This window comes from Homalodisca vitripennis, chromosome 3 (assembly GCF_021130785.1).
Source record: "Homalodisca vitripennis isolate AUS2020 chromosome 3, UT_GWSS_2.1, whole genome shotgun sequence".
Lineage (NCBI taxonomy): Eukaryota > Metazoa > Arthropoda > Insecta > Hemiptera > Cicadellidae > Homalodisca > Homalodisca vitripennis.
In genome coordinates this window covers 55,939,921-55,963,464 of record NC_060209.1, presented here as the reverse complement: position 1 = coordinate 55,963,464, position 23,544 = coordinate 55,939,921, and the positions used below count along the sequence as shown (strand labels likewise).

The following is a 23,544-nucleotide window of genomic DNA, read 5'->3' as shown; positions in this document are numbered from 1 at the left end:
TGTATTTAGATCAAATGCTAGTTGGTCCCATTGTAGTTAACAGAATTTATATACCTACATATCATTATTGTTGTTGGGTTGGTTGAAGTCTATTGTTGTTAGAGTTAATTTATTGATTGTTGCTTAGTTTATATTCTTTGTTATTACTATTTATGTACCTATTTAAAATAATTATTTGTTGGAAATTATTTATATCCATCTTGAAGCTATCTAGTAAATATTGTTGTTAACTTTATGTTGTACTTTGTACTTCTGTATGTACTAGTTGCTTGTTTGTACATTTGTGTAAATGGCACTGACAGTTGATAAATAAATAAATAAATCACCATTAGCTCTTGTTTCCAACTAGAGACAAAGCTACCATGCCCATCGCTAACTATTTTTACACTTTTTCTCTTATCGTTTATACTATGATTTAATGGGGTTAGTTCTTTGTTTGGACTGACTTAATGGCCTACTAAACCTTGATAGGAATGGAGTTCAGTCTGTCACAGTGTTCCTTAACATGAAAAGACCAAACAGTGACACGGTATTCAATTTCATAATATAAATAAAAACATGCCTAAACGTTAGATAAGGCGTACATTATGTGACTTTTCTATATAAATTTGGGAAAACAATTTAAAATAAATGCAAGTGATTTTCAAAAAATGGATTAAAACTATAAAAAATAAATGGAAATAGAAATTCTTAATTACGTGTCGAAAGAAGTAAAGTAATGAATGAAGTATTGTAAAGTAAATTTTAAAGTGTAGTTGAAGTAAGTTGAATATGAACAGTTGTCGAGTCATTGCGCAATAAAAATAAACAAATCTCATGAGTTGTTGTATGATAAAAATTTTAGTTCATTACAGAGAGAAAAGTATCTCATGATACTTGTATTTCACAGTTCGGCCTCGTCTCCTCCTAAAACACAGCGTATGTTTAATAAACAACCATTCTCGTTCCTAGTAATTAAAACTACTATTTTAGTACTAAATATAATGTAATTAATGTTTGTCACCGGCTGATGTTAAATAAAAAAAGTAAGCTGACGTCAAGCAACAGCAGAAGTCCTAACCAACAAAATAACTGCAGTGCTTGCTGAAACTAAGCTTAACAGTTAACACAGACAGCTAGAGCCAGCCAAACAGCCAAAGGCAGGCTAGCAGACAACACAGGGTCATTGCGTTATGGAGAGAGAGCGTGAAGTGTTTCAAATTTTATAAGCGGAAAAGAAAACATTTTGTACTTCCTTGTTACATAATGTAAGTATGCAGTACATATTCACTATAATATTAATTTTATTACAAATTTTGTCTATCTTATTCGATTTTCTAGAACTAACAAACATGTTTTATTGGCGACAGCTGTGTGAAGTTAAGGACCATTGGTATTTTACTGATCGCTGTAAAGACACCGATGCTAATTATAGAGATCAATTTTTAAATTTCAGCACGAAAAGCAAATATCAAAAAGTATTGATTTTAAAAATTTTAATTGTTTCTCAATTATTACCAATTAAAGAAAAATAAAATACTTCAATATTATGTTTATAGGTTATTTTTTTAATTAAACATATCTTTATATAGTAATCCATTGTAAACAAAAATAATAATAATTAAAGGCTGCCTGTTGTAAAATTATATGTCTATTGTTAAACAAGTGTATTAATAGAGTTCATATAAACTTCAATTTGGATAGCTTTCAGATAAACTAAATCAACAATTCGATCTGCTTGCCAAGATTGATCCATTTTTCTCTAAGCCTATTTTTATCAATTGGCAGTAAGTAGGTGGTGCACAACAATACTATTGAACTTATTGTATTAGTAAAGGTATTTTATTTTTAATTAATTTCAATCAGATCATATTTTGATGTAGGTTTAACACATTTTAAACAGTATACCTTCAGAGATTAACATTTTTTGATATTTGTATGAGCATGAACCATGCAATTTAGTTTATATAGCTTAAATTACTGAATATACAAAAATTAAAAATACAAGTTCTCAACCTATAAACAAGTACATTTGAATACACTATTCTGTTATATAATTAACTAAACACCCTTAATACAAGTTTATTGATTATATAGCAGTGCTACAGAACTCTTTATCAATTATCACTACAGCCTAGTCCTCAGTATTACTACTGGAATATCAACTACAGACACATAGTTAGTATTAATATGCACTGGGGACCTATTCTAAGTTGTTTAGATGTTAATGAGTGTTCAATTAAATTTTCCAAAATTTTTTACAATAAATTTCACAATAAAATTTTTCTATTCTGGGTCACTTGCCAGAATAGAATCCAACCACAAATAAGGAAAGGGCAGAGTACAATAAGTGGACATGTTTTTTATTATCATACTTTATATATTGAATAGTAGAGCTATTAGTCAATATCAAATGTATCTAAACTACTAAATATAAGTCATATGTTTGAAATGAAAAGGATTAATTTAATATATACAATGATACAATGTAATAAAGTACAGGAACCATAATCATCAAAGAAACAATTAGGGTAAATAATATATTTTATTTAAATAAATAAAGAAACCATAACAGCAAAACAAAAAATACTAAAACCAAGGAAAAAACACATGTTATTGTCTTGCAATGCTATTTTGGTTCGTTTTCTAGTGTTAATAAAACTTTGATTTTGTTGAAGTCACATCAAATGTAAGTCATGTTTATAATATTAACCCTCAAACTGGCAATATCTGCAATTTTTGAACTTTGCATAACAACAATTGCTTAACAACATTGAAAATTCAACCTTTATAAAACTTATTATATATTTTTTTTTAAGGAAATCTCAAGTAATAATAATACTTGTTCATTCGTTTTAATACAGTTTTGTTATTCGGGTCATGCCACATCAAATCATCCAGAAAATTTTGGATTTGTCACCATCATCTCAGATTTTGATGAAACTAGATTTTTAATCCTTCCATATAAATAAGGAAATATACCAAATTTTACATTACTACCTCAGCTTGTTTATGTTTTATAAGCAGTTTTATTTTGGGCAAAATGAGTGTTTTTACATATTTCGAGAATCCTGGACGGAGATACAAATGTTTTAAATGAAAGTATTCATGAATCGTGATTTATAGTGTAAACTAGCTGACCCGTCAAACTTTGTCCCGCCTTAAAGGCAATATCACATGATCACATTTTTTACTTTTTAAATTAGGATAATTGTAAATAAAAAAATATAATTATTCAATGATTCTTTATTTGCCATTTATTGTAGCACTTTGTGATAAACTACATTTTTTTTTTTTTTTTATTAAGGGCGAAAACAAATAACGCGGATGGTCTTCCGACCCGTGGACATGCCACATTTAATTGGCCATGGGAAAAACATGAATGTTTGAGATTAAGACCACAAACTTTCAACGATTGGCCTTTTGAGTCATTACGTAGATCTTGCAATGTTAGGTTAACTGCTTCCTTTGCACGTTTATGCACTATTGTGCATTCGTCCCAGATGATGATCTTCGATTCTGATAAAACTTTCGCCATAGTGGAGCGCTTTGTAATGTTGCACGTTGGTTCTTCAATATATTGAAGATTTAACGGCAATTTTAATGCAGAATGTGCCGTACGACATCCTTCTAGCAATGTGGCTGCTATTCCAGAAGAAGCAACTGAAACTGCAATGTTGGATCTTGCACGAACAGTGGCTAAAACTACTGACATGAGGAATGTCTTACCAGTTCCACCATATAAATATAAACCACCGTTTCCATCATCAATTGCCTTCATTAATGTATCATAAACTTCCTTTTGTTGGGGGTTCATCAGGGGCACATTTGTTTGAACTACTAAATCTAATTCCTGGTGATCATATTCACGTTCCCATTCCAATTCTCGATTAAATGCGTCATTCATTTTACGATTTGGCGCTGGCATTCCTAACCTGACTAATAAACTACCACACATGAGATAACACATGTCTTCGATCAAGAGTAAGGCCCGATTATGTATCTCCTCATTCATTTTAAGATCGGAATTTATTGAACTGACACGAATTTGATGTAAAATATCTTCTGCCATATTATCCTTGTATTTGTGCCACAGGTTATAGATGGGTTTGATGGAAAGCATGTCGAAATGATTATAGCAAATAATGTACGTATCTGACTTGGAGATGCAGAGATAACTGCTTTGAATTGTAAAAAATTAAAATTTCAATTGTATTATCTGGATAGTAAAGTCTATGCATAACAGTGATTGCAGAAACAGTTGAAACAAAATTTGCTGTTTCTCTTAAGCTTACTCTATGCTTTAAAACTATAAAAATGTAAAGAAATTAAAAATGGTAATTAAATGATATAAACATATATTTCTTTTGTTGCATTCATTATATATGTTTACAAAGAACAGCTGATTCAATTTGAACAGGCCCTTTCACTAAATAACATATGTTTGCTGTAATGCATTTCTTACGGGTATTTCCGTAACTTTTAGAGACCAGTGGGGCGGAATCCTGAATCGGGAACGGGATAAAAAATACCCTATGTGTTTCTCTCCCAGTTCCTAGCTACCTCCCTACCAATTTTCAGCCAAATCGGTTCAGCCGTTCTTGACTTATAAATAGTGTAACTAACACGACTTTCTTTTATATATATAGATGTAAGGAAAATTTATAATATTATGAAGAAAACTTTTCTGATTTCAGAAAAAATATTTACCCTTGCTACTTTTCTATGTGGCTTACTAAAAATATTTTTAGTACTTTAAGCGATTTTAGTGACAGAAAAGGTGTTTTACTAAAATTCCAATATCTTATAAAGGCAGAGTGATAATCAAGTATTTTTTTTATAATTCATATTTACAAAAAGCATAAAATCACATAAAAAATTAAATTGATGGCTGTTTGTGTGCTTTACCATGTAAAAACATGTTTAACATAAAAAATCTTCACCGTACAATTGTTTTAAGTTGGGAAATTTTAACAAAACTAAAGCCTAATAAAACAAGTAATAACTTTAACTTAGTTAATTAAGATTAAAAGGTTAAGTACAACACTAAATCATTTCATCAAAATCTGAGATGGTTGGTGACATGGCCTAAATGATTTGATGTGGAATGACCCATTCACAAAAAAAAATATTTAATATTGAACAAGCCTAATATAGAATATTCAGAAATGTTATGTTTGTCTTCACTAAACACTAGTTCCTGTTCAGCTAATAGTTCTCTCAAATTACTCAATCTGTCCCTAAAATTGAATGTGTCTTCATCGGTCATGTTAGTAGTAGTGGAAACAAAACGTAGCCTAAAAATAAATCATTGCAGACATCAAAACTTAATAACAGCAGATGTAACTAATAAAACAGTTGGCAGTTATTCATAAAAATATGTTCTTTCTGACCATACAAAGAGGATAAAGTTTGATTGATTGAATAATAATGTACTTCAATCGATAGGTATATTGTTCTACTGTCAATATTAATACTCGAAGTTTAAATAATAGTTGGAAATTTGCAAAGCAAGAATATTACAGATTTAAATTAAATCAATGTAAAAATATGCAAAATTATTGTGGCAAATTGTTAATGAACTAGCTGGTAGGGTTAAGGTTAAAGATCTTTCCCATTTATAAATTTCTTTTAAACATCAGTAATGAATGAGGACATTTACAGACAAGTTGCCGATGATTTTAATAATTTTTTCTACAGAAATTTACCAGATGATATTAATGCAGAAGGAGACTTGGCAGAGAGGGACTCTGATTACTGAGTAATAAAAAATGTCACCCTTTGCACTGTGACCGAACTTGACACTATAAGACACGTTATTGGGTTGATGTTCTGCCCTAGGACTAGATGGGCTTTCGGATAACGTTCTCAAGTCAAATATTCACCTTTCACAGCCTTTAACTCATTTAATTAATATAAGTATCTCAACTATATATTTTCAGGGAGCTTTAAGATAGCCAAAATTTTTCCTCTTTACAAATTAGGAAAGTTTACAGATAAAAATAATGTACGTCCAATTTGATTATTAAATGTTTTCTCTAAATTATTAGAAAGAATAGTAAAGGATCAGTTAGTGTTCCTAAATAAATCATATGTTATGTGATTGCCAGTGTTACGGATTTAGACAGGGTAAAGTTATCAATGATGCACTGTTCAATAGTAATAAATAAATAAGTGATAACTTTTTTCACTTAAATAATCTTTTGATTCAGTGTTCGCCAATATTTGACTTTAAAACATAGTGGGAGAATGTTACCATCTGAGGACTGCTATGATCCACCTCCAGTTGATTATAGTTGACAAGAAATGTCCCATCTTTCGTTATGCCAGTTGTATGTACAAAATCTTGTAATTCATAAATATAAACATTATAATAATTTTTTTCTAAGCAGCACATTCTTATAATACCAGGCACACAGAAAACGTTGGGATATCCACAATAAGATTAGCCAAGTCTTATTAAAAAATGTATATCTCGCATGTATTATTTAGAAACAAATGTACAAACTAATCATTTCAAATTATTTGAATATAATTCTATTGCAATATTTAATCATACACCCACTCATTCATTGGGCCTTGTGATTATCTTCTTTATTGTTTGCCACCAATGTTTACTTTAATCTACTTTTCTTTTAACATATACATAAATGGGTTTACACACTAATTCTGTTTTTGAAACTAAATAAAGATATTTTGTGGAATTGGTTTACGCTCTAGCTTACACACAGGCTCATCTATGTATAATTTTTTATTTATTTATACTGGTACATATTTAATTTTACATTCAGTTTCTGATTAGGTTAAGTTGTATTGTAAACAGTAGTTTTGTTTAAGTTTGATTCTTGGAAACAACTCTTCTTTTCATTTCATATTTTCATTTTAAAACTATAAAATTCAAATTGAGTACTTATGGGCTATTCATTTAACATTGAAATATTGTTTAGGTTAGCAAAATTGAAAAGTATCCTATGCACTAAATTAAAAGCCAACAAATACTTCCGGTTGCAAATAAAGTGAATACAAACTATCCATTTATTTAAACCATCCGAATGCCAAGTTACGTTTTATCCCAATCTTTATTTGTCTCTTTAGAACAGTGCATTGTCACCTTACTTACTTTACATGTCCGGATCTAAACTTCTGTATTCCAAGCATTAGCCACCATGACAGCTTTATCATTTGCCTTTTAAAGGTCTTTAAATTTGCAAAAGTCTGCTCCAGCCGTGGGCAAACTAACAGATGGTCAGTGTCCTGGATAGCACCACACTCACACAGAGTGCTCTCATCCACCCCATCTCTGACTTCTAAAGTGTCAGCTGCTATAGTGATATCACATCCAGAAGGTTATATGTCAATACCTACCTGATTGACTGTAGTAGACAATTCTCTACAATAATGTTAAAACTGAAAGTACAATATTTAATCAAATCGCACAATAAATAGAACATTCTTAATGCTTTGATTTGTTATAACATCATACCTTAAATAGAGTTACTTAACTAAATTTGAATACTGAAGAAAATTTAGTATAAGCAGTATTCCAAGGAAAAATTAACCCAGAAAACTGCTAAAACTCTCCTTTTTTAGCTAGCAAATTCAGATTCAGATTTTTTCTAAGTTGCAATCTAATGAAGCTAGAATATTCATGGAAGAATACATATTTTAGCTTTTTCTATGGTGTTTCTTTCGAAAAAAAACTGAAATAAGCAAAACATGTTTAATGTTTTTTATGTGCTTAAATTTTCTAAACTGAATTAAAATTACCTTTATTTTAAATTTATAAAGAAATACATTAGAGAATGTTCTATTAGTTTTAAATGGTGAAAGTTTCATTGTGGGAAACATATTATGTTTCTTTAATTATGGTTAGGAAAGTTTGGTAGTTTTCAACAAAATCTTACTAACGATAAGTGGACTCAGTAATTATGGAAGTAACTTACCTTAAGTAAATGATATTCCATTATGTGGTGATCCTCCAATTAGTTGGCACCAAATTGTCTGCCACATTCTGGAGAAAAGGATTGGTAGGAAAATTGTAATATTTTTAGGGTTTGTACCACTTGTTTGTATTATTGAAATAAGTCCTGTCAGCTGATAGGTCAACATTGTTGTGCTCGAAACCTCAAAATGAAGTATAACGATGGACAGTCTTCATGAAATTTATATAATAGCTTAACAATGCGAAAAACCGGTTAATATATACTCTAGAATAACTCAAATGTAGGGTGAAAGTTGCATGAAGTATTTTGGGATACTGAAGGTGTAGCTTTTTGTGATTATCTTGAAGAACAGCATAAAATTAAAACCCATACCATTCAGATACGGCCATGAGATCAAAATCAACCAGTCAGAGGACAGGTGAGCTCACAGTGCTTACCTAACCCATGAAACCATTGTAAAAATGGGCTGTAATCTCATCCTACTTACATCCCCCTATTTAGCGCCATGTGATTTCAATTTGTTGGACATCCATTGATGGAGACATTATATGAAAAGAATGTCTGTTTAGTATGTTTTGATGGATAATGCCCATCTAGTATATTTACTAGTTCTAATCTTGTATGAGTGATGGTCATCTCCAGGAATACTTAATGCAAAATTAAATTCGATGTCTAATTGTATTTCTATAGATTTCTATTGTGACACACCGCTGAACTGAAGTGATCATGTTTGGTTCAGGCTTAGGGTGGTAGTAACTAAATAGAACTTTATGACTCATAAATCAATATTTATTAATTTCAGTTTTTAATACTGAAAATTCATAAAATGTTCAATTTGATTGAATACTTAAGTTATTATTGAATTAAATCTTGTAAAATTTTGGTGAGTTACAAACTGATCTACACAATAAATGTTAGGAAATTTGAAATAAGATTTTCATAGAATTACCCAGAAAGTATAGATAATTATTTGGGTTTAATTGAAATTTTCCATTGAAGAATTTTGTAGTCATAAAATTAATACTATTTCAGGTATGCAAATATTGGGTGTTTTATTTTAGTAATACAGTAGTTTACCTAAATAAATCTTAAAAAGAACATTTCTTATGCTCATTGTTTTGAAGAACTGGTATAAGAATCATTACCAACTGTTTAAGAGAGTAGACTGAGGTGATTTCAGACTACTATTAGTTGTTTACGTCAGCAGTCCGTTTGTTCTGTTCCATTTGCTGTGTATAGGTTGTTTATCTTTTGATCTTTTATTGCTTCCAATGCTTGTTGGCAGCGGGTTGGAATGTTCCAAATAGGTTTTGTTTCATTGCTTCTATGAATTTACATATTTCTTGTCAGTGGAGGGCTTCTTTGTTTCTTAACTTAGTTAGCAGGCTTGGGCACGACTCTGGTTTCATATTTGTCTACAAATCCCGTCTAGAAACACTGTAAGTTATACAATTCTGTTCAGTTAGCATTTTTCTTCTAAACTTAAAAGAAACTTAAACTTAAGTTTTACTAGTTATTTACCTTGATATTGTATCAGTATTGGTATAGTGCAGCGACCATATAAATTTCCCTATTTTTATAATCAGATAAAATTAGATCCCTAATAAGGTTATTTGGTGTAATAGTTTCAACCATGTAAATCCAGACTTAAGAGTTATTATATTCTTTAACTACTTGTTATTAATAATATATTTATACTACATTAAATACATGCTTGTTGTGTTTTGTAATAGTAATTTACATGTTAGGACCAGTCATGTATAATAACTAATGTATAGCTATAAATACTTGTAGTAAAGAAGGTCCGGTCTCGCCTACTCCATTCAGGTTTAATGTTAACACTCAAACTAGTTAAAGACAAACTTGTTGCTAGGTTGTATTGAAAAGTATGAGACTGGATGTGTTAAAGAATTATTTACCAGGGCTCCAATAAACTGCTATTATTAGAGCCACTTTCAAAGACTTTTCTGAATGACAGTTGTTTTTACTTACAAAAAAATAAAAATTTAAATGAGCTTACTAAGCAGGGTTTTATTTTGTATATGGGAAATAGAATAGTTACTATGCTAAAGTAATATTAGTACTAGTAGTGTAGTTTTATAGTATTAACTTAATTTTATAAAACTTTCCCCCTAGTGTAGTTTTTATTCAACTCTACATGTTATAACATATTTAGCAACATACAACAGAATATTTATTAAGAGATTATTATTTCAATAACTTTTTAATACAAATAATAGTACAATTAATAATATGAATGGGGAATTTATGAATGTAAGAAATGTCACACACAAGGTATTTTACAAGGTTAACACTTGCCACTTGATTATACATGTATAAACTGAAAATCCCATCCTAAAAAATTTTGTTGCACAGTCATTTGTCTAATTTAGTACTTCATTCTACTTTAGATTAATGCCTGTATTTTTCAGAATACATTTTTCGAAGGATTGATCAACCATATGTATGTGATTCCTTTCATTTTAAATTTATGCAGTTTAGTATTAGGAAAGTTTTAAATGCTTGCAGTAATTGTAAAAAACCTTGTGATTTTAATTTGTTGGACATCCATTGATGGAGACAAATATATTTATTTATTTATACAATAGATTACCATTTATATATTTTATACATTACATAAATATTTAATAAAATACTTATTCATTAAATATAAATAATGAATACGTATATTTATTTATACATTACCAACACAATACAGAAAGCACTGTAGTGTGGCTAGTTAACAGAAATGTACATAGAATATTTTAATTTCTGTATAAAGTAATAGTTCCATCAGATATGCACCCTAATAATACAATAGAGCATCAATAATTCTATTGTTAAAAATCTAGACCAGCAATAATTTGCATTTGATTTAAAAAAAGTGGCACATCGGTGTTACCTGGGTATGAAAGAGATTAAAGTGAATACATCCATACCTTAAAATAAAAAAGGCTGCGGGTAAAAATTACCTATATTGTATGAATGAGTAGGCCTACATGATACTGATGATTAAGAAGGGAATGTTATCTAAACTTATTTTAAAATTTCGTGTAATTTAAATTTCTTCATTACATTTTACAAGTTCAAATCTAAAAAAACCTACAAATATCACAACTGATTTTAAATTAAAAATTATGTATAAACACTAAAGGGAGTGATTAATCTATCAGAAAATGTACTGTATGTGTTGCTAATAATTATAGTAATATGTTAACATTTTGCAGTAATACTATAATTATAAATCTTTAGCCTAACGTTTTGTTAACATATGCATGAAAAAATTCATAGTTAAGAAAACAAGAAATGATTGGACCTTCAACTAATATCCTCTCCACCCACAATTTTGTAAATAATTATTTCCTGATTCTATATACTTAAAAAAATTTGAAAATTATTCCTTATCTGTTGTTTCTCAATTTAAAGTGATATATAACTTTATGATTTATATAACTCAATAAATAACTGTGATTAAACTGAGTGGTATACTGTAGATATTAGACTGATACACTGCACAAAATTTATTCAAAATCAACAAAAAAGAAGGCATTAAATCAGTCCGAGATTAGATATATTCTAAACAAAGTCGTAAGTTTCATGTCTCCCTAGCCTCAATTGCAATAATATGTTAACCCAGCAATTAGATAAATAATAAGAAGCATCATAGTTTTCTCTGAAATATTTTAAAATGTAGTATATTGTTTTACATACAATGTTTAGTGGTATAGGGTAAAGTACAGAACTGTATTAATGAGAAGATTCATGTCATTTTGTAAGGTAACACAAATCAGATCTACTACATGAATAAATGGTTCAGATAAAATTTCATTTATGTTGCTTTTTTTAAAAAAGAAAGAAAATTGACTGCATAAATCATACTAATATTTCTTTATGTGATTAATTTGCTCATGTACACTAAATCAATTGAGCTGCATTCTTGTGAAAAACTTGAGTATGCTAATCATCAATATTTGGGCCTTTTAGCATCACATTACACACATGACTTTTCATGAAGACCAACGTCTAATGGAATTTCTGCTTCGTTGCAGGCATTCCGACGACGTTGCGAGAGGAGCATCAGGTCTGTCAGTGCTATGAACCATGAATGGAGGATGCCAAAACCACAATGAGATGGCTCGCAAGCGCTGGAAACTGCTGGCAAGAGCTTTGCACCGCAATAAAGAAGAAACAGACCAACTTTCTGAAGATATCATATCCGTCCGAAGAATAACCAGCTTTGGTTTAATGAATTTACGCCAATTAGAAAACATATCAAATGATCTTGATGCTCTCTGGTTTGAATATTCAACTAACATTCACCAGGAAACGTTCTCATTAAAGATTCGCCACTTGATAAAAATGATTACTCCTGTTGAGTTGATGGGATTTAACAACACGGGAAACGTGTGTGTTTGGCCCTCAGAAGAGGTTTTGGCATACTATGCACTATGTAACAAGGAAGCATTTGATGGGAAGACAATTCTAGAGCTCGGTGGAGGTATGACCTGTCTTGCTGGACTGCTCATCGCAAAATATACACAAGCCTCAAATGTCTGTCTTACGGATGGGAACATATCATCTGTTGCTAATGTACGTAATATCATGGATGAGAATGGATTCAAAGATTCGTCAAGGATATCGTGCGCTGTTTTGAAATGGGGCAACATGGGAAAATCCAAAACCTTGTATGACATCGTCTTGGCTGCTGATTGTCTGTTTTTTGATGATGGTCGGTCTGACCTGGTTACCACCATGTGGGCCTCTTTGGTTGAGAATGGCCAAGCTTTGGTGACAGCACCCAAGCGAGGAACCACTCTTAATAAGTTCAAAGCTGAGGCGGAAGAAGTGGGCTTTGTTTGCACGATTTTGGAGTACTACAACCAGCAGATATGGGATCGCCATTTGCAATTGAAGGCAGGCAATATAAACTACGATGAAGATATTCATTATCCTATTTTGTTACATCTACTGAAGCCGAAATCTCAATGATCTATTACATTTAACACTATGAAACGTAAAAGACAAATAATAGTATAAGAAAATTATGAGTCCAAAAGCACGATATTTAGATATCAATTTGTCTTATATAGTTAAAGTGGTCTTAACTTTAGTGCCAAAACCAGTCAGTATTGTTGTTTATCCAATTCAAATCTAGTCTTCGGATAGTTGAATATATTTGTTATTGTATTTATACACTATTGTTGTTATTGTTATTACTTTTGTGTTTAACTTGGATTTATTGGTGAGAATCAGAATTTCTTTTAATCAACTTTAGGAAATATTCTTTATATAGGTTAGTGAGGAAAATTATTTATTTCACTGCTTACACAGAATGTTTTGATCATAATATGTTTTACATTAATATGAAATTCTTTGAGAAATGGAATGTTTTATGCGTTTTTGATTAATTTATATTATTTATTTCTATTCAGTTATTGTGGTTGGATATTTTGTGCTTTAAATAGTTATCAATAGTTTTATTTTTAAGCTTAAGTTTATTCTAATGAAATTAACACGTTCGCTCCCACATTGCAAAATAATTTGCCTTAAAATTAGTCCAAATCTATGCAACATGGTTTTCACCAGAGGCAAGTGACATGTACTAGTTGGTATCATTCATGTACAAATGTGTACCAGTAAATTGTTGGTACCCGTAAATAAATATATGCGACTGACTCTCTTAACTGATAAAGTTATTTTAATGTGGTATATTGTGAGGGTGTGAGACTTTGTATATGCTCTACAGAGTCATGTAGCCAACTTATGTACTGTACTTGGTTTCTTACTGTTGTGTTTAAACTTGTAATTTGGTCTTGCAAATTGGTGAAATTGTTATTTACTTTCTTGTTACAGCTAACCCATTGTTGATATAATTTTAACCTAAATGTATGAAAAGTGATTTCCTAAATTACCACCTACATTTTTATAATTACAGCTGATTTATGAGGCACATAATATTTCAGCTGTAGTCAGTATATCTTGTATCTTGGTAAAGTCTTTATTATTTAATGATGTTCAAATGAAACAAACCACCCGGCACGTACACTGCATATGCCATCTGGGAGCGAAGGTGTTAATATTAAAATGTTTATCGCAATTTAAAACAGTTGGAGGTTTTCGAAACTACATATTCAAGCCGATTTTGTGGCTGTATTACGGTGCTAGTCTCAACAATTAACATAATATGGTTAAAAAAATGAATTCTTAACTTTAAAAAAATATTAATTTAAATATGCATTTGCAAAAGTTAATTCTTAAATTTAAAAGAATATTAACTTAGGTATTTATTTGCAAAAGTTTAAAAGATCCAAGTTAAACATTGTTATTTAAATGTTACGTTACTAAATCATACTAGTCATATCTTGTCAAACATGGTATTAACATATCTTGTATTAACACTTGCAGTAACTATACTATTACCAAACGTTACTGATACCCATATTAAATGTTGTATTGATTTTTAGCCAACTTAGATTGGGAGTTGTCATTTTTTATATAAAATATGACGTGTTATCTTCATCATTTACATTATTATTGAAACTTAACATTTTGGTTTCAATTGTTTAAATGTTGAAGATGAAGATTATCTTAGTTAAATACTTTACAGTGGTTGGGTAGGACAGCTTTATTGTGGTAACTTGACGTAATGAAAATGGACAAATTTGAAATGAAATAAAATGTTGATGTTAAATATTACTGGAATGTTTGCATGATTGTTGTTATGAAGTCAAAAACTTTTTATTCCATCTTAGATGTTTCAAACATCATTAAAGATATTTTTATAACCATGCGCAGTGTTGTCCCCCCACCACTGTTATAGACGTGTGAAGCTAAACGGCTCTCCCTACATTCCCCTTTTGCGACATTAACATTGAAACTCTCCTATTTTAGTATTTTAAGACTATTGAGATATCCTGAATGTTATCTCCTTCCTGTTCCTATTTTATATGTAGTCCATTCCAAATCCTTATAAAATATTTTATCCTAGTGATTTCTGATAGCATGTTATTAGTGTGTCTATTGCAATATTATATTCTACTGTCTCATTTTCCTTGCTGAACAAGCTTTGTATAATTTCAATTACAATAATTAAAATACAGGGAATAAAGTGTGTACATGTGTTCCTTTACTATAAACATGTAAAACAAGTGCCACTATACTGTGTTGTACATGACAATACTTTGTAAAATTTCAGGCCTAAATTTAATATTAGAATACCTCTTACAATATTGTTGTATTGTTTTTTTTTTTCTAAATTTCTTTAATAACGATTTAATTTTTCTTTAAAGTAAAAGTAAATTACAAAAATGATTTGTAGTAAAACTGTGTGTGTGACAAGTAGGTTTCTAAAAACTCATTGTCAAAGATAATATAAAGATAACGATTTTAAAACGCCTTTTGTCAGTATTTAGACAAGATATAAAGTTTACACTTGTAAAATGCTCCAATTTAACATTTTTGTAAAACTTAAAATAAAAACTGTGTTTGTTATAAATTAAAGAAGTTTATAAATGTTTTGTGAAATAGTGATAATATACTATATTCCTTCTTTTTGTCAGATGTCAGAAAATTATTTATTTTTCAAGTAGTATAGTTTTCTTTAACGGTCCATTATGTCCTAATTAGTATAACAAAGTCTAAAGATGCCTAAAAACAAGTATGGCATTAATAAAATGTCTTCATTTTAAAATGGTTTAAATTAAACTGTTATGTGTATTGCAGTTTTTGTGTTTTAAGATAAATATTGCATTACTACTACTGTATTTTCCATATGTCTCTTTAGAGGTGGCCAGTATTTACAAGAATGTTTAACAGAATAATGTTATAAGCAGAAAGAAATTCCAACAACTCCTACTACAAAAACTTAATTTTTAGTATATGCTTGAATTTGTTTTACAAATTTTTTACACCTAAGGAAGAAGTAGATTTAAATTTTTGAAATGTAGTGTTACATATGTTTTAACTTATTGAACGATGACATCTCTCAGCATCCTGCTATATTTTTTAACTAAATAGTGAAAATAACATTTATTTGATTCCTTTAAAGAAATTTTAATTTGTTGTTTAGTGAGAGGAAGAAGAGGAGAGTAACTCTTAATACTTTATTTCTGGGAGTGACTTAATAACATTAGGATGAAACAAATTTATCTTTAAAAATGTTGACCATTCCATCCAAGATTTATTACAGGTTTATTATTTTAATTTTTTAAATTTATCTTCCGTCTATTGAACAAATGTCATTGTTTTAACTGGTGCGGTAGAATTCTTATCTTGTTATAGCAGGTTTTTAATTTGTTCTGAAACTATTTAAAATATTCTTTGTAACATGTAAATTCTGATGAAGAAATATATTCTTGTAAATAAATTAGTTGAATCTATAATTTAAATGTTATGTTCATACAATGAATCAAACAATTTAATTACCCTCCCTCCTCATAATTATTAATGAGTGAGCAATCTTTAAAACACAGGAGAACAAACTCTAGGTATATATTGTTGTTATGGTTTATTACTTATTTGTAAAATAGTTTTAAACATGTTCCTTATTTTCCACATTGTGAAAATGGTCAATTATGTGTGGGTCCCATAAGTTTTTCAATCAACAAAACAAGTTTTTCAACTGTACAAAAAAATTAATTTTTTTGTTTAGTTTCTTACCACTTAAACATTTTATGTATACTTCGTATGGGTATAGTGTAATTTAGCTGCAAGTTTCAGAGTATCTGTAAGCAGATTACCTTCTAAAATTTACATTTAGAATAATCTTAAAAAAAGTTGAAAATTGTTTAGTGAGATGCTTCTCTACTGTCATAAAATTTATGTATTAAAATCGATCGATCTATTCTATTAACATTTGTTCTATTTCATGTTTTTGATGTTTCAAACATTAATATGTTTTGTGAATTTTCGTGGGTTTTGAAATTCCTTGGTGAATTCTGGCCATCTTCTGTTTAGGTGTAACCTTTAAGTTATGATCACAATATTCACAGGAGCTCCTTCAGGTTACCTGAATACAGTTTTGTTCATGCATGCCTGTGATAAAAAGAGATAAGGATAAAGCTAGATTGACTATGTATGGCCATTAACAGCTGCATCTAGAAATATGAGTAATTAAAGTAAAATTTTGTCACCCATTATGACGTTTATCACAGAAATGTGATTTTATTGATTATAATGATTTTATTAAGTTTTACTTCTATTTATTTATTGTACTAACGACCATTCAGTAAGTGTGATATGTTTTGGCTATTAGATTATATTACTGCGTTCATATAATGCTCAATTCTAATTTACTCAGTTGACAATATAAGTATGTCTTGGAGGATTGGAATAAATTTTTAAATGATTGAATTCCACATGTTTACTCATTGACTGCGGCAGCACAGAATCCGCAGTGAAGGTGTGAGTTATGCTGTAAGTGGAATTGTTTGGCTGTCTCCGTAAAAGGAGCTGGAAATAAATAGAACATGTATTATGTATTTGGTTATACATGATTTATGAACAAATACAGGGTAGTTCAAGGAACAATCTGTTGAGCTTCTCGGGTAACCTGAAATAACAGAATAAGCTTTTAAATACAGTAGATGGGTGAGCTAGCTTTTCCAAAGCTTCTTTAGATGCTCTTGTAGATTTTTCGTTCTAGAAATCTACCCTGAAGCACCATAGGTAGTATAAAAAGTTATTGCTTGTGTATAAATCTCTATCATGAGCCTTAGTTTGAAGTATATATCTCTGCTGTAAAGTTCCAACCCTCATTACGGTATGAGTTGAGACAAGGTTCAACTCTTGTACAAAGATCTGACGACAAATGATGCAAAGTTTTGAGCATTCTTCCTAGGCTATGGAATGTGCTAGCTTGCTCTAACTTGAGACTATATTAATTTGCCATCATGTCATATGAATTGAAACTATGACGAAAAATGTTGTGTTAACTGTAGTCATTTTTATGTTGTGTTTAGATGTAATTTTTGTGCCCTTTTTCTCAAAAAAGACCAAAAATATTGTTGAGGGTGGTAGTGATCAATAAATTCTGTCACCAATTTATTTTTAATATATGCTTGTATTGTTATGTCATAGAGCCCTAAAGTAAGATATCAGTCTCAAGTCTCAGTGTGTACCTGAGATAGCATTGTCTAATTTCTATGTCTGTTGGAATAATTTATATTACGAGATTTCAATTCACAGAATAAATTTTAAACAATTTTAAAAGAAAGGTGGTTACTATATGTTTTTAAACTTTATTAAAAATAGTGTTTTACTAAAACTCTTATTTTTATATTGATTGAATCTTGGTAAAATGCCAACTATAAAATTTATATAAATAATGTTATTCGATTGAAATAAATCTGTAAGTGTCCGCATATGTTTTTTATAAAGCCCTGAATTGTGAACTTTTCCATTGTGTTCTCATGAAAACCATTTAAATTCTCCCAAGAACTAATTTCTACTAATTTTCTAGTAGTTAGAACTATAGCAATTCATGAATAAAGGTAACTTAGATTGACAATTGTATCATTTTTATGTAAATTGTCAAATGAAGAATAATTTCCTGAACCTTAGCTAGTAACTGAGGAAAAGCAGACATTTATATGCAGATTTATTGATCACTCTTCCCTGTAGTACTTCTCAAATAATGTTCCTGCATGTTTCTTTAATTTTGTTGTTATGACTTTAGACTCTTAGTTATAAGTGTTGAACTATTAATTGCTTGTTGGTCCCCAGAAACCTGGTTAAATACCAGTTCATCTTTGAGTAGGCCAGAAGAATTTTATTTAAAATTTTTAAATATTAAGGAGAAGATTAAAAATTCTGTAACACTTAAAGTGATTAAACATTGAAAGTGATTGTAGTTTAGTCAATAGTAATAGCTTAGAAAAGGGACCAACACATTTGTAAGTAGAACTGATTGCTGTCATGTATTTTTTAATTTTCCTTTGGTAAAATGTATTTATAAAGGCTAATCTCTTTTATAATTATACATTTTTATATTCTGTAATTACTCAAATAAAATAGGTAAACATCATATGGCCATGAAGTAGCGCACTTACTATTACTCTAATTTAGTAAAATTATCCAGTATTTATAAGGTATTATAAAACATCATGAATGTAACTGAAACATATTTACAATTTGTAAAACAGTTTTTAATTCATTTTCAAAGATTACTGAACTTATCTTATTTGGTAGGTTTATATGTGATATCCTAAAACTATTCGAATTTTATTAAAAAAGTAAAAGATTATTTTTGCATTTTCTGAAAATATATATGTTACCAAAGGAAATAAAGAATTTTTAAAACCATTGTGGGTAAAATTTAATAAGTGGTAACTATAAACAAAGTTTATCAAATCATGATTAAAAATTTGTATTCATGTCCTTACGATATGGTTAAAGAATAAATAACTAACATTTTGATTGTTTATATTCCTCAGTGACACAGTAATGATATATCAGTGACTCGGCATTGTTATGGGTATTTTACATATCAAGTAAAATATTTTAGATATTTATTATTCCTCTAACATTGTGTCCTAATTTTAGTTCCTCTCCCTTTCCATGTGTGATGTTCAGTATTGGAAGTTTTTGTTGAGTATTTACTCTCACGTAATTAGTGTTCAATGTGTTACAGTTTTGTAATGTGTTTGTCATTGAAATTAGTATTTAGACATACATGTAGATGTGTCCACTTGGTCTTCTTTGCCAAAAAACAATGAGCAATTTAAATAAACAATTATGCTGTTTACCAGTTTGTAGATTTAATCTGCAGATAAAAACAAAACGGAAGATAAAATCCCTCTGTCATCACAATTACTCTAACATTAGATTGAGAGCGTCTCTGTAATAAATTGAATTCCTTTACTCTGTGTTGGCAGCACTCAACTTGTAACATCGTTTGTTGTACAGAACATGTCTTTATCAATCTTAAAATATTGTGTAAAAGTTTTCAATTTGAGTTGGAAAATATACTTATATATAATTTTTAATCAGTATTTACAAACTAATATAATAAATGAGTTGGATAATAAAAATAAAAATTTGATTATATTAATTAAAAAACAAATCAAAATGTTAATGAGTAGCATATGAAAAATAATATACCTCTAAATAAAAAATAAAATTCTACGTAACACATTATCCATTGATTGGCCTGATGATTAAAACTGTTTTACCCATTGTAGTGTGTGAAGTGGTTAGAGAAGACAGTGAGAAGAAAAGAAAAGTCCAAACTGACAATGGCTAAAAAAATAGTGTTAAAATTTCCTACATTAGTCAGAGATTGTGCTTGACTAACACAGAGTTAAAGGAGGTTGCCTACAAGCTAGATGATGCAGCTGACGGTAGAAATATTTGGCACGTCTTACATTGACAGCGGTACAGGGGTACAGGCAGTGTTAGACTTGGATACTAGATCTGCAGTGTTTTGACAGAAGGCATTGTGTTTAGTCATCAGCATCTCAGTAAACTCCATTAAGGCACTACTTACAGTTTGTTTCCTGTCATAATATGAAACCAGTCATGTACACCAGACAAAGAAAATGAAGTGGACACAATTGACGCGTTGTTTGTTGAAACGCAGCTTAACTCAATATCAGGCAGCTCAACAAGTTGTGAATAAGTGCCAGAAATGATGTTAGTGCCATTATATATTGCTGTAATCTTATGTGATAAACTGTTAATATAATCTAGTCTACCTTTGCATACAGGGAGTAGGTGTTAGTGTAGAGTATGCAGCACAGGATCTACATCTTGTGTCGAGGCTGTTGTAGAAACGTTGTGCGTGATTTAGAGATCTATTTGTGTGAAGAGCGATGGTTGTAACAATTTTAGTTGAGAATTATTATTTTTGTATTGTAACATCAAATACTGTTTAAAATATACACCATTTTGTAAGCGAAACACTGAAAATGCTGTATTTTTAAGTTGGTTCTAAATTTGAGCTTGTCTCGTTCACATATCATATTGTAGTATAACTTATGTGAAATTAACTCAGATCGGTAAATAAAAATGCCTTCCATTTTCATATGGTGGTGGTCGTAGACCAACTTTTATTAAATTGGAAAATGTTCTTCCTTATTGTAAATTCATGTTTGACCTGTTCTGTTACAAGGGTGGACAAGTGCCTTGTTCTGTTGTAACAGATTTATTTATTATGTATTTATAACATAATTTGAATGTTTAAAACTGTGTTTAAATAAAAAATGAGAAAATGCGTAATATGCGTACTTTGTATTGACTGTTACATTATGTGTTTGAAAAAATAAAGTATATTAAAATTATATGAGTTAAAATCAGCAGCATATATGTAATCACTATATATTACAGATGCTGCAACATCTGCTGAGTTGGTTATATTAATGTTTTAAAAGATATTCCAAAACATTTATTAAACAACAGATCCATAAAATAGAATTCTCGCAAAGCAGTTGATGTATAAATAGATAGTAATTGGCATGTTTGTTTGAAACAACAGCTAGGCACTTGTTTGCCAATCAACAGTACAATATCGGACCGTAGCACTGGCTATGCAATGTGTGCCGTGAACCAGAGTGGAATAAATTATTGTGAACTTCTGTTTAGATTTGGCTATTTTCTCCTTCACCTTATTGACTCCCCCTCTTCCAGCCGTTCCTCTAAACGGATCGGCTGTCGCTGCATGATTTGTCTTGACAGTTCTATATGTGACTTCCATTTACTTGTGAGTTACGTTCAACCCATGGCTTGGCTGGTACCACGCGACAAACAACTATTGCTCTTTGCGATACAAGTCTTTGCCAACATTCATATTGACTAACCTTTAAATAGGATTTAATCACCAAAGAAAAAACTTTAAAAGTAATCTATTGTTCTCCATTCAGTACCATGTGAGTGTTCTTTAAAAACTTTCACATGTACTCTTAGAAAAACTTATATAGATGTAACCAAGGTTGCTACCTATCTTCATTTGCCAAATTCAATAACATGAAAAATAGAAGCATCATGTGATATGGGTTGTATGATTTATACAGTAAGAACATTTCATATTTTAATTGTAGATTGTTAGGAGAGTGTAAGACTGGTGACTTAAAATTCCAATTAATAGTTTGCTAAGTGAATGACATTTCATAAATATAAAACATATCAAAGTAAAAAAGATTTGTTAAAACAACATAATTAGGCTTATTTATTAAATTCTTTTTTCAATTCCTATTTTTTTAAGTTATAAGTTAGGAAAAAATATTCAATATTAAATTTGTTCATCTAATGGGAGAAAACTACAATATATTGTAACTATATATGATAAAAAAGATATTGGATTGTCTACTGTAGATTTATATTTTTCTTTCACGGTAAATTTGGAAGAAACACATGGGTTTTGTTTACCTTTAGGTTTGAAGATCACAAAGTGTGGCTTTCTGATGAACTTGTAGTTACCTGAGTATAATTGCAAGTGTGCCGTGCTCAGAACTCAGACAAGGGCACAAGTAGGAGTAGTGGCTTCACCTCTTTTCCTAATGAGCTCACATTTCTAACGTTCTATGTGAAGCTATATCAAATGACCACATGAGTAATTTTCATGAGAAAGTAACTCAAATCACATTTCTCATGTAAATAAATTTAAAAATATTAAACTGCAATAAAATACTGAAATTACACCATTATATAATATTAGATACAATAAATATTAATTACGGCTCCCATCTTATTTTATTGTAATGTCTTGTAAAACAAGACATATATATATATATATATATACAGTATAAATATATATACACACACACACTTGTTTATTATTTAAAACAGCAATTAGCATGTTTTACCACTGTTCTCAAATTTAGAAATATGTTGCCAATTACATGACAGTAGTCTTTACTAAATTAGTTGTCAATAAAATAGCTGTACTTTACAGACATGACAAGAAAGGGGGTTAATATAGAAACCACATAGAGATACATCCTCTATCCATCCTATTTTTCATTAGTAATCCCAGTCAACAAAACACAGTAAAATAGCTCGCTGTAAAGATGATGTTGCAGGTTAAGCCAAGTGTCCAAGTATTGTAAAAAATTGGTCAACTCAACAAAATAACTTCATTACATGATTGATTATGCCATATGATTAACCTAACTTTCACCATACTCTGTTAACTGAATTGTTTTTGTCATCTACATAGATACCTATATGACCAATGTAACCAGTTTTCAACATATAGAAATTAAGACCAAACAAACAATGCGTACTATTTTCAATACATATGAAGACGTATTATAGCAATGATATGCACCAAATTTTAGGTTAACTCGTTTGACAGTTATAATGTGTACAGACAGACAGAAATTGGATTTCTTTCATCAGATACTAAGGGAAGCAGTTTCATAAATACTCTGGCAATAAAGGAACAGTTTCACTAAATACTTTGGCAATAAATAAGGTTTTTATTATATAAATTCACAGTGTTAATTAAATTAGCCAAATAAAGATCAAGCAAATTATTTAAATACAATCAGGGACTACTAAATTAACGTTTAACAAATTTAATTTTCAAATATTAAAGGATAGTAACTGAAAAAATTTTATTCATCAGCTAACCATTATTTGTAGAACACAAAGATCAAATGTGATTTAGTTCCCAATAGGCTTTATG

At 29.8% G+C, this 23,544-nt stretch overlaps 1 protein-coding gene across 5 annotated transcripts in view; it reads left to right on the top strand.

The window, feature by feature from the left end:
- The first annotated feature begins 935 nt into the window (after window positions 1-935).
- LOC124356904 (calmodulin-lysine N-methyltransferase-like) overlaps window positions 936-23,544 on the top strand; it is a 40,809-nt gene continuing 18,200 nt past the window's right edge. Inside the window, exons 1-2 of one of the 5 annotated variants that reach the window (XM_046808196.1) lie at window positions 936-1,247; window positions 11,972-21,499. In XM_046808196.1, the coding sequence (XP_046664152.1) occupies window positions 12,024-12,911 (888 nt within the window). In that variant the 5' untranslated portion in view covers window positions 936-1,247; window positions 11,972-12,023 and the 3' untranslated portion in view covers window positions 12,912-21,499. Of the gene's footprint in view, window positions 1,248-1,635; window positions 1,817-9,233; window positions 9,362-11,971; window positions 21,500-23,544 lie in introns of those variants that run through there. The other 4 variants (XM_046808197.1, XM_046808198.1, XM_046808194.1 and 1 more) reach the window with 4 other exon arrangements.